General features: G+C 38.0%; 1 protein-coding gene across 1 annotated transcript; it reads left to right on the top strand.

Annotated features, from left to right (window-relative positions):
* The first annotated feature begins 168 nt into the window (after positions 1-168).
* Positions 169-11,625, top strand: taf6 (TAF6 RNA polymerase II, TATA box binding protein (TBP)-associated factor). The gene is made up of 15 exons (XM_026182287.2): positions 169-377; positions 2,328-2,485; positions 2,618-2,704; positions 2,817-2,970; positions 3,055-3,111; positions 3,207-3,326; positions 3,445-3,566; positions 5,859-5,936; positions 6,042-6,143; positions 6,256-6,438; positions 9,136-9,210; positions 9,296-9,421; positions 9,544-9,717; positions 10,624-10,815; positions 11,064-11,625. The coding sequence occupies exons 2-15, from the start codon at positions 2,330-2,332 to the stop codon at positions 11,352-11,354; spliced, it is 1,917 nt and encodes a 638-aa protein (XP_026038072.1). The 5' UTR covers positions 169-377; positions 2,328-2,329; the 3' UTR covers positions 11,355-11,625.
* Positions 11,626-12,892: the final 1,267 nt, after the last annotated feature.

The raw sequence follows: 12,892 nt of genomic DNA, 5'->3' as shown, positions 1-12,892 counted from the left end.
CGTAAGAGTGCCGAGTTTTAATTTAGTCTGGATTTATTTGTAACATTGGCAATCTCAATATTAAAGTAAATTTAATTAATTTCTTTAACATTTTAGTTGATTTGATTTTTAAATAAACTTTAGGCGGTTACTGTCAGTAGTATAGTCTCGCGAGACCGCAACCGGAACGTGAGTCAAAATGGCGACGAAACACAACCGCTCATTCACGAACTGAGGTCTCAGCTGCAGTCCGCGAATTAGTTTCTTATTTGCATCAAGAGATGGATATTCAGAGAGAAGAAATAGCTTCGCAAAATCAGCATTTTTGTAAACATTGATTGTTTTTATTCGCATAAGTTCCTGCTTATATTCAGAGAGGAGAAAGCAACTTCACACAGGTAAAACGTCAACGGAAGCTAAGTTATTAGCATGCAAGCTAACATGCTTAAAAATTAGCTTACCGCAAGTTAGTGTGAAATAAGTATATATTTATTCAGAAGCGTAAAGTTACCATAATTTCTTTATTTTTCACTGATCTTAGGTTCCAGTGAATATATATAAAGTGTGGCTTGTGTGTTACATGTTGTAGTTCGCTGTTGTTCCGTCAGTGTGAACAAACCCGCTCCTTGGAGCTCAGTGTGTTTGTTTACCTACAAAGTATTTGGAAAAGAGGAACTTGGACAATCTTTAAATCACTTAACATTATATTAAATGTGTAGTCTTCGCCTCCACATTAAGTTTCACAGTCTTTTTTTTAAGATTTTAGATTTTATTTGATGGGTGTAATTACAACGCGCTAGCTTTGCAATACCTCCAGTCCTGTGAAATACCGTGGACTTGTTTTCATGATAACGTTGTATATCATCTTAAGAACAAGCTCCAAAGACGTAATTGGTGTAGTTTTAAAACACGACTTCTCTCCTGTTGAGGTTTTGTTCGGTCTGTTATCGTTGCATTTACGTTAACAAATACATGCGAAACTTAGAGAATGTGTCTGACAGCAAATATGCTGTTGCTACCACAGGATCTATTATGAATAAGTTTTGTTGTGCTTTAACATTTGTTGCTGACCAGAAAGTTACTGTTGTTTCAGCAAACCTCCAAATAGTTTTTCATGTATTTGAGATTCTCTTATAACCCCTGCCAATCACCAGACGAGATTTTAGATCAGTGTTTGGGTCATTGTTGCACATCTCTACTATATAATAAGCCGTTATTGTATGCAGTGTCTTGAAGGGGTTCCTTTTGTGTGATTATCCACCTTAATGGTTTTGTCGTAGGGACTGCCCATCATTAATGAAAAGGGTTTTGGATGAGGGTCTCCTTGGAGATGTGTAGCTGTGAGGGTTTTTTTTATGGTGAAACGCAATGGGACAATCTGTGTAGTTATTGCATTGAGTCTCGGAAACTAAAAGCACTACAAAAATGATCTACAAAAGGAAATATCTATAGTAAGTGAATTTAGCCTAAATGTCCTGGTTTGGTGGGTATGTAAACAAAGAGGAAAGAACATTGTACTTAGATCTGTGCAGGTATTCTGAGGAATATTCACTAAGCACCTCTAACATTCCCAATATACTTCAGGCCCAACAATAGCCACAGTAATCACACATAAAACCAATGTAAGGGAGCTGGGTTATCAGAACAAGACTCAGCTGTACACCTGCACTTAAAGGAAAAAGTACACTCTTTTGAAGATACTAATGTTCACATTTTGGATAGAGAAGCCACAAAGTTTGAAATATGAGTAAAGGATGCTTCCTATGTGCACCTATAGCAACTGAGGTGGTGGACTATATAACAGTCAGCTATAATGCATTCTTGAGATCAATTCGCACTCACACCTTGACCCATGTCATCTTAATGGCTCACATGATGGGCAGGCTTAGCTGACATGTTACAGAGAATTCACAGCATGGCATGTGACCTTAGTGTGTCACACCCTGAAACTTGTGACCCTGATGACACGAAGACAGAGTGGGTCAGTGACATTCAGGACCACCTTCAAGGTGGCAACACATTAGAAGTTAAATACCTGGGAATCCTCATCAGCCTTTAGAACTGAAGAAGCCTTTTCAATGAGAGCTGAAATGTCTCCCAAGACCCTACAAGAACAAGTCCACTTGCCTTCAAAGGAAGCTTTTAAGACTTGATTATAAGCTATTTATAATCAGAACTCTGTCAACAACATAGTATCACACTGTGATTGTTACTTTAAGTCCATTTGAGTATCTACAATTGGCTATGAACTATTAGAATTTTGTGTTTTAGTTCTAAGTGTGATCTTGACTTTGTGTGTGTGTCTACGAGAGGTTATATTTACAGACCTGTGTGCTTTCTTATGTCAGCCATGGCGGAAGAACGTCGGCAGAAGCACTGTTCGGTCGTCCTGCCTACAGAGTCAATGAAGGCCATGGCAGAGTCTGTGGGAGTGGGGCAGTTACAGGAGGACAGCTGTGTAGCTCTAAGTGAAGAGGTCAGCTACAGAATAAAAGAAATTGCACAGGTAAAGTATGAATTATCAGAGAAAATATTGCCTTTTATTTATGTGGAAGAAAAATGCTCAAAAAACAGTTACTGGAAAATCCAGATTTATATTTAAATCCTCTTTGGTGGTTTTTTTTCTCCTTTTACATAGGATGCTTTGAAATTTATGCACCATGGGAAGAGACGTAAATTAACCACCAGCGATATAGACAATGCTCTCAAATTAAAAAATGTGGAAGTAAGTGAGAACTTGTGTGTTTTTAAATTAAGTACTTTTTGCTGGCTTATTAAGTGATTTGATGGATGCAGTTGGAAGGCAAGCAAGTCTCAATTAATTCCTTTCGGTACAGCCCCTGTATGGCTTCCAGTCGCAAGAGTTTATCCCTTTTCGTTTTGCGAGTGGCGGTGGAAGAGAGCTTCATTTCTACGAGGAAAAGGAAGTTGACCTCAGTGACATTATAAACACGCCTCTTCCCAGAGTCCCACTAGATGTGTCTCTTAAAGGTATTCAGAGAGTCAATTTTTTTTGTATATTTTTGTCCAGTAGTATATTTAACTTGTACTCTGTGCTTGTTTGTTCATCACCAGCTCACTGGTTAAGTATTGAGGGGATGCAACCAGCTATTCCAGAAAATCCACCACCAGGTTAGCTCTGACCAGATTTTTTTCTATTAAAGTACAAAGTTAAATATCTGGAGAAGAAACGTAGACACATTAGATATATTTTGTTTCCTTTTTAGCAACAAAAGAGCAACAGAAAGTTGAATCTACAGAGCCTCTCAAAGTAGTCAAACCTGGTCAGGAGGAGGAAGGTACGATTCAAGGCAAGGGTCAGGGCACAACAACTCCTGACGGTAAAGGTCAGTGTCTTGTTTTCTATTTAACTTTTTTTTCTCTTACATTTCCCTGCTTTAGTTCATTTCAGTTTTGCCTTCACAATGCTTGTTGATAATGTTTATCTGTATCCGTCTTGTTCAGGAAAGGAAAAGGGTCTAATAAGGTTGAAACCACGCAGCACTCATGAGCTTTCTGTTGAACAGCAGCTCTACTACAAGGAAATCACAGAAGCATGTGTTGGATCCTGTGAAGCTAAGAGAGCTGTAAGTTCTGCCTCTACTTTATATTAGTATTTTGTATTATTGAACATTTTAGTAATGGTTTTGTTTTATTAATGAAAACTACAAATGTATTATACAATAAATATATATATAAAAATATAATATAACTTAAACTTGTGCATAAAACAAAATGCCCTTCACTGTTTTTTCTTGGAAGGCCAAAAAAAAGAGTTCTGTCTGAGTTTAAGTGAGTTTAAATGAGTATCTGGCGATTGCAAAGAAGAAAAGCGAACATATCCACATTCTCTGCTGTCAGCTTTCAGCAAACTGCCTAATTCTTCATGCCAGACTAAGTTAACAGGTCATCTGCACACATTCGAGTTTATTTACAATTCGCTGTCCAAAACTGACAGCGGTGGATGGAGCAGCTACAGAGTAGAGCAGGGCGATATGGCCAAAAATATTTATCACGATATATATTTGAAAATTTGCGATAACGATATAACTGACGATATAATTGATGCGAGACAAAATACAACTCCACAACATTACTAGCGCAAAAAGACAACCTTCCATTTATTTTCACGTAAACAAGAAGCTGGTTTTTATGTACATTAAAGCTTTATAAAAATGTAACAGTGCAAATGCAAATTCCTTGCTGAAAGTTTAACCCAAAGGCATTTCCAGTAGAAATGGGCTGACATATCCTGAGCATAACCATGTATAATATCCACTGAAGTTAAAAAGAGGTGCTTTGCAACATTAAACTGCAGTGTGCAGTACGCATTTTTCGGACCATAAGGTGCACAGGATTATAAGGCACATTAAGCGAAACAAAGCAGTCAGATAAATCAAACTTTATTAAACTCATTCTTCTTGCTTCCTCCACTTCTGTACCATTGATTCATTAATGTTGAATTCTCTGGAAGCTGCTCTATTCCCATGTTGTTGCAGTATATTAATGACTAACCTCGTATTGTGGATGGATTATCTCAGTTGTTCTCCTGACTGAAGTTTGGTCCGTTTACAGCATCCTGCCATGCGATTACATTTGTCTCTAACCATGAGGAACCTTCACGTTAACTTTTATAAGTGGAAAAGTGTTAGTGTTCGTCCTCCAGCTTCACTGTTTATGTTATGCTAACATAGCTGTGTCGCTAGCGATCACGTAGCACATCATTATATACCAGCTAGCCCAACTTCAGTAACCCTACAAACGTCACTGCTGTTTAGTTTCCTGTCTTCATTTATGTTGGAAGTGATAGCAGAGCTGCACGTTTGATTTTTTTCAGAAATCTCTCAGTCAGAACATGCAATATCATGCTTAGGTAACTAGCGAAACTAGCGAGCTAACTTCCGCTAGCTTCCTGCTAACTTCTAACTCCGTTAAATGTAATAACTTTTGTTTTCATGGATGCCTGGAAGTTAAACTTCATAGTTACACCTGGTAAAGCAGCAATGCTGATCGTTTTATTAAAGATGAAATAATTTAGACAGTTTTCAACTCTCAGTGATGCTGCAGTGTTGTTTGACCTGAAGTCAAATATACTGAGTTTGGGACCCAGATTACTCCCAGATTTAAGAGCATCTTAGTCCGACAAATACGACAATAACAACGGCCGCTTGCATGTTCTGCAAAAAAATGTGCTTTGTTGTGTATCTGACGGACAAACACCAAACCAGTTCCACATCATGGAAGTTGCACCATTTTTACAAACCAATTCTGGTTCCTCAACAATCGGTCATGTGCGTATGAAAACAAAGGCACTGCGCATGCGCGTTTTACTCCCATTCTATCGCGATATTTCATTTTCCTATCGTTGCCTAACATTATACCGGTATTACCGTGAACGGTATAATATGGCCCAGCCCTACTACAGAGCTCTCTTTTCTTCATGTTGGAGCTTGTTGATCAGGTGGTTTGATGAAGGACTAAAGCTAACTTTTCCCAGTGAAGCTTTTAATGGTAAGCACAGAAACATGTGCTGCTGTTTTGGATGCCTAGAAAATCTAATGGCGCAGCCTCTGTGCACTTTGTGTTTGTGTGTGTGTGTGTGTGTGTGTGTACAGACTGTGGCCCCACATTAAACTACTAACATGGTGATAGTTGAGTCCTACAGAGTCATGGATTTCTAAAAGCATTAAAAAAAAATGTCATCTGGGATTTTTTTTTTTTTATTTAGTTGTTTGTGTTACTTATTCTAAAACGGGTTGTTGTTGTTATAAAGTAAAATAGTAGTGCAGTCTAATTCTGTCATACTATCAAAAAGTTATTTCAGGCCAGTTTGTCACCTGACTTCTCTTTTTAAAAATGTTTGTATATATTTCGCACAGGAAGCCTTACAGAGTATTGCTACCGATCCTGGACTTTATCAGATGCTTCCAAGATTCAGCACATTTATTTCTGAGGGCGTAAGCACATTTCCAACATCTTGTCTTCTCAACCATTTCTTTACCTCACAAAAAAGCCCTGAGCATATTTGTGTTCAAAGTGCTGACCTTAGGCTCTCTTCAAAGGTGCGTGTAAACGTGGTGCAAAACAACTTGGCTCTCCTGATTTATCTGATGCGGATGGTCAAAGCTCTGATGGACAACCCCACCCTGTATCTGGAAAAATACGTAAGTGATGGAAACAAATACAATGTTGTATTATTTTATGAAGCTTGTAACCCAAAACATACTTTCAATGTGATATTCAATTTTTTTTTTCTCTTTTTCTCTCCGTCTACAGCTCCATGAGCTCATCCCGGCTGTGGTAACCTGTATTGTGAGTAAGCAGCTGTGTTTGCGACCGGATGTTGACAACCACTGGGCTTTACGGGACTTTGCTGCTCGTCTTATGGCCCAAAGTTGTAAAACCTTCAGTACAACAACCAACAACATTCAGTCTCGTATTACCAAGACTTTTACCAAGGTGAAGTTTTTCTTTGGTAATAAATATGTTGTTCCCATATTGAAGATGTTTTGATATTTTATATATATATAGTGAAATGCACAGAGCAGTTAGGGTTAGGGTGATTGGCAGTAATAAATTGGCTATAGGTGTGAATGGGTGTCTGTTGCTCTCTTATCCTTACGAGAGATTTGCAACCTGTCCAGAATGAGCACCAACTTGTATCTTATGATGGCTGGAATAGACTTCATAAGAGACTAAATTGGATATGTGGAAAAGGGGGGATGGAGGGAATCATGCAGAGCAGAGGTGTGGACTCGAGTCACATGACTTGGACTCGAGTCAGACTCGAGTCATTAATTTTATGACTTTAGACTTGACTTGAAAAAATGTTCTAAGACTTGTGACTTGACTTGGACTTTTACACCAATGACTTGGGACTTGAATTGGACTTGAACCGGTTTACTTGAAAAGACTTGATATTTTACCCCAAATATAAAATTTAACATGCATATTATATGGAGATTGAAAATGTGACGTCATTCACGGGTAGAACCGCAAAGGATTCTGGGAACTCGTGGCAAGCGGTACTAGCGCACGCAGGCTTTCAATTAAAATCAGTCACACAGCGATAAAAAGAAACACAAAAATGTCAAGAAGCCGTTGTATTATTAACTGCAATAGCCGGTCGCATGACAGCCACGGGAAGCCGACGGGTAAAGAGATCGGTTGTTAACGGATTACGTTGTTGAAGAGCAATTGTTCGAGCCATGTTTCCGAAGTAACAAAGAGGCGACTGGATTGCAGCCATTCAAAGATCAAATATAACGTCCTAGAACACTCCAGCTCACAGGTTAGTCTGCTCCAAGCATTTACACAAAGGTCAGTCTGCTGTTGTAGTTAATGCGTCATTTTTCTTAACATAATTGGTGATATAGGTTACAAGCAAGTCTGTCGCTGAACAGAAATTGTCGCGCTATGCTCCTTTATTTATTGTGCATAAATAGTGAATTGTCCTGACACAATATTGTGTTTCGCTTCTGTTATTATGGTACATTGACAAAAACATATACTTTTATTCACAGGATAAAACAGGTTTTTTGTATCACTAATTGCCCAGTATGATTACAGCATACAATATTATTGTCACTGCTACATTTCTGTGATGCTACCAGAAATTATTTCCACTACTAATTAATTACCGTTGAGCTCAAAGGTCCTATTAATAAACGGTTAACGAATGTGTATTTATGAAGACGATTTGTGAGACTGGTAAACTTATGATACGTACGATGGTCTTTCGTTCTACACGGTGCATTTCAAGGTCCTGTACCCATCCGTCGGTAAACTGTACCTGGGCTTGTTGCAGTGACCTGAAGTTACTAAACTTCATGAGTGTATGCACTCACTCCAAGAACCGTATAATTATAAATATGCATATAAATATGCTAAGATGAGATAGCTGACTTCATCTAACTAGCAAATGTTTTCCAGGCTACGTTGGTGATGCAGTTTTTTTTAATGTGTATGATATTTTTGTCATGCGATTTTAAAGCTGGTCCTACAACCGCATCCAAGAATAACATGCAGCTTATCTCAGAACTGTCGGTGAAAATTATTCTTGGAGCTAGGTTTAATTGAGCTGCATTTTAAAGAGGTGCAATTTCACAATTTGTGTATATTTTCTAAGTTCACTATTTTGTATGTGTTGAGAAAAACACAGATTTTAAAATTACATGGTCTAATATTTACATTTAGCATAACTGCAACATTATTTTTTCGTTTGTTTTTTTTTAAAGACTCGAAAGGACTTGAAATTCAAAGTTTCAGACTTGTGACTTGACTCGGACTTTTACACCAGTGACTTGAGACTCGACTCTGACTTGCCTGACATTACTTGAGACTTGACTTGAGACTTGAGGATAAAGACTTGAGACTTACTTGAGACTTGCAAAACAATGACTTGGTCCCACCTCTGATGCAGAGTATAAATTTGTTTAACTCTCTATCAAGTATTAAACAGGCTCTCTGGATGTATTTCATAATTTTGGCTGTAATACTTTTAAAATGACAAAATAATTCTCTTCTTTCAGCAACCATTCCATTTATCTCTGTTCTTTTTCTCTTTCATTTTCCCAAATAGTACTGTGAAGTGCACATGGTGTAGTGTAGGCGGTGTTAATTTGTCTGTCAGAAGTTAAACTAAATAGCTTCACAGTTTCTCAAAATCTAATTGATGACAGTGTAAAAATGCAGGTATGCATCAAGCTGTGTTGTGCAAGTATGTCTTAAAATTATTAATAATAATAATCAGTAACCAAATATGTCATTGCCAATTTGTAAAAAAACAAACAAATTCTAGTTGTATTTTAATGTTGTTTAAGAGTGTATCTACCCTTTTGCTCTTTAGTCTGATGGAATCTTACTGGCCCTGTTTTGTGAGCGTTGTTTAAGCAGGTGTGAACTTGGTAATCTCCTGTTGCGACTGAAGCGCTCTGAAGCTTTTCTTTGTGCTTTGCATTCTTACGTAGTAACAGTTCGATAATAAACCTTTACCTCACAAATGTATCCTCTAGTCCAGGACACAACAGTTGAAAATTCTCATGTGATTCACAGGGAGGCTTTGTAGCTTTTTTGGACTGATTCAGAACAGGCAGTCAAACACCAAGTAGGAAAACACAGCAAAACACATGAATCCACTTTTTTTTCTTCTTCCAGAGTTGGCTGGATGATAAAACGCAGTGGACGACACGGTACGGCTGCATCGCTGGACTTGCAGAACTGGGACCAGATGTGAGTGGGGTTTTGTTTCCTCTTCTTCTTGTTCTGTCTGTTGCAGTGAAACCAACCTGCTGTTTTTATCTTTTATCCTCTGTAGGTGATAAAGACATTGATAATTCCTCGGCTTGCTATAGAAGGTGCTCGGATCAAAGCAGTGATGGAAGGACCTGTGATCTCTAATATCGATAAGATAGGAGCTGAACATGTTCAAAGCCTCCTACTGGTAATATATGAACTTTTCTGAGTCTCATACATTAGTTTGTAAACTAGAGCAGTCCAAACAGATTACATAAACCCTGAGATTGTTATTAAAGTGTTTTGTTTTCCCTTCTCCTTTTTACAAAGAAACATTGTGCCAGTGTTATTGCCAAATTGCGATCTCCGCCTGACAACGTGGAGCAGTATCGCACAGAATATGGTTATCTCGGACCCATGCTTTGCTCCCATGTAATGAAGGCCAGGACTCAAGCAGCACTGCAAGCTCAGCAAGTCAACAGAACGACATTAACAATCACTCAGGTATAACTTACACCCAGTTATCACCAAAGTATCCTATACCATACCATCATTTATTTATATAGCAATTTAAAAACAACACACGGCCGACCAAAGTGCTGTACAGCAGAAATACTAAAAGTATATAAGTAAAACTATATGAATAATTATTATTATTTTTAATTTACAATTAACAACAAAATAACAGTGTCAGTTACCCGCTAATTCAAAAGTGAGGGAATGAAAATAAGTTTTGATTCTGGATTTAAAGACCACCACTGAAGAAGATTGCCTGATGTGAAGAGGAAGATGATTCCAAAGCTTCGGGGCAACAATAGAGAATGCTCAGTCTCCTCTAAGTTTCAGCCAAGACTGAGAGCAACAGCTGCTCAGGCTAACCGGCGTGAACGAGGGGGGACATAGGGCTTCGGCAGGTCGGACACATATACGGGCGCCAGACCATTTAAGGATTAAAAAAAACAGTAAAAGGGTTTTAAAATGGATTCTAAATTCAATTGGAAGCCAGTGTAAGGAGGCCAGAACTGGAGTAAAATGCTCAAATTTTCTTTCACCAGTTAAAATCCGTGCGGCAGCATTTTGCACCAGTTGCACCAGAGTTCCCTGGCTAACCTTTATTAAAAGGGAGTTAGAGTAAACCAAGGGTGAGGTTATAAAAGCATAATGGCAGTTTCCAAGTCATGCCTGGGGAAAAAAAGGCTTAAGCTTTGACAGACGTCTGAGGTAATAGAATGAAGATTTTCACCACTCCATTTACGTGGCTGTTAAAATGTAAATGAATGTATATTTAAAAATACTTATCTGTAATAAGAGAATTCAAAATTAAAATGGCATATTAAGATTATTACAAGTGCTATTGGTAACTAGTACGTTTGCCTTCGTTTAATAATGAACAATGACACTTTCTTTCAGCCGCGTCCCACCCTTTCAGTCTCACAAAGCGGGCTAAGTGGGTCATCAGGTCCTCGCACTCCCAGCATCATTAAGGTCCCAAGCTCCCTCACACTGATGTCGCCACGACCTGGTACCCCATCACAGCCATCTCCTCCAGCTACTAAGTACATTGTTATGGCAACCAGTGCAGGAGCTGCCTCAACTCAGCAGGTGATTTTAGTTTTTTACCACCACTACAGGAAATCTTTATAAACTGTTTTTCCATAAAGGCACAAAGCCTTTCTCATATACTTGACCTTCATATTGGCATGATAATGTGCCAGATTTGACATTTTATAAATGCTTAGTGTTACAAAATGGAAACGCAGTGACAAAACTTACTGAATAAAGATTGCTGTTGATGATTGTGACTTCTAATAAAATCTACAACTGCTTGCATGTTTTTTGTCTATCGTCAGGTCATAACTCTCAGCTCTTCACAGTCAGCTTCACCAGTAACTAGTACTGTTCCCAGTGCTACATCTACCTTGCAGCCTTTGGTAAAACTGGAGCCTGGCAGTGGCCCTGGACTGACAGCTTCACGACCTCTGCAGAAGTACATAGTCGTGTCTCTTCCCTCGTCTGCCTCGTCGTCTTTGGAGACTAAGAGCTCTGTGCTACCCACCTCAATCTCCTCAAGTTCACTAGATGGAGGGATGAAGCTGGAACGGTCCGAGTCTCCTGGAGCAAGCACACAGTCGCCACACTGAGACTTGTATGAGTAGTGGAGATTCCTATCAAGTTGGAGCACCTGAGCACACAAGGAGATTTGTTTGGGCTGAACTTAATGGGGCAACCTCTGAGGTGATATGAGGGGGCAATATCTGAACTCTTGACTGATTGAGAGAAAATGTGACCAGAGGTAAATATGTTGATGCCCGATGAAAACCGACCAATCTGTGACATCTTCACTGTTTCAGCCTATATTCAAATTGATTTCATGTTTCTTTTTTACCCTAAAATAAATGATTTTTTATTAAATCTTTCAACTGTATGTGATTTTTACATTTCTGTTGTCATTTTAAGTGATTCTTTGGTATTGTCATTTTTGGTATGGATGGCTCTCAGAGTTTGTAAATTGCTGCCAACATCCAATATCTGAGCTTGCAAAACAATCCACATGGGCACCAAGTCAGTGCAATAAATGAAAAAGGTGCAGTACAGTGAGGACAAACAACAGAAATGCTACAGTAGAGGGATTCTGCTCTAGTCACATAAAAACTTGGCTATTTTAATTACAGCTTGCCAATTTTTTTGTACTCTTTATATTTTCAGATGAAATTTAAATATATAACTCCAAACTTGCATTAAATTTGAGGAAAATATGTATGAATTTGTATAAATCAAGTTTGCTGCTACATTGTTGTGTGTAAATGGGTCTAATGTGTAATGAAAGGCAGCTTTAAGCCCAAAGGTTATAAGATAACCTGCAAAAAAAGACTCAGCCTCAACAAAACTTAGTTTGAATTCAAAGTACCCATAAAAAAGTTTTAAAAAAAAGATTCAATCCTGCATTTGAAATGTTGAGCGAAAGGTCACTGAATGCAGAATGATTTCTGTCAGCAAGTGAAAACTGCAGAATAATGCCTTTTGTTTTATATACTGCAATATTTATAGAGATGACATATAGTGTTACTTTGTGGTAAATATGAATTTTAAAGGCTTTTCTTTGCTTAAGTCAATAAAGAAAAATAGAGGCCACAACTGCGTTGTTTTACTTTTATTAGACCTTTGAAAGTAAAAACGGTGAAAGAAGTACAATTCTTTTGCAGCTGTTAAAGTTTTCAAATACAGTGAAAATGAAACGTTGAGGCAGTTCACCCCCAAAGTAAAAGCTGCACCTATTGGAATTCTTTCAGTAAATTTAAGAGCTGAACCACATACACAAGCAAATACAGTAGTTTAAATACTGGACACTTTTCATATCTTTCTATTACTTTCACACAGCTAGTCTCCTGTGTTGTGTGATGAGGGTTGTGATTCACGTGTACATATACATAATCTTTTTTTTAATGTTTTTGGGGTTGTTTTTTTTTTATGTTTTTGACTGAGCTCACTTGTCACTTCGGGTGACTATTATCACAATAGGAGAAAAAATTTCAATATTTAAATTTCTTGAAGCTTTTAACTGTACCATAAATAAAATAAGAACATTAACATTTGTTGTTTTAGTTGGAAAGCCATGTATGGCTGAATGGTTGTAATTGTCCATGGGTTATCCATAACCTTTTTGTTGAGCCTTTAAAGG

This window comes from Astatotilapia calliptera, chromosome 10 (genome assembly GCF_964374335.1).
Source record: "Astatotilapia calliptera chromosome 10, fAstCal68.1, whole genome shotgun sequence".
Taxonomy (NCBI): Eukaryota; Metazoa; Chordata; class Actinopteri; order Cichliformes; family Cichlidae; genus Astatotilapia; species Astatotilapia calliptera.
Note: the sequence above shows the minus strand (reverse complement) of the source record. Positions and strands in the feature narration are given on the sequence as shown.

Coding starts and splice junctions, on each gene's coding strand:
- taf6 (XM_026182287.2), top strand. CDS start 2,330: ATGGCGGAAGAACGTCGGCAGAAGCACTGTTCGGTCGTCCTGCCTACA. Junction 6,439..9,135: donor TTACCAAGACTTTTACCAAG/GTGAAGTTTTTC, acceptor TTCTTCTTCCAG/AGTTGGCTGGATGATAAAAC. Junction 9,211..9,295: donor TTGCAGAACTGGGACCAGAT/GTGAGTGGGGTT, acceptor TATCCTCTGTAG/GTGATAAAGACATTGATAAT.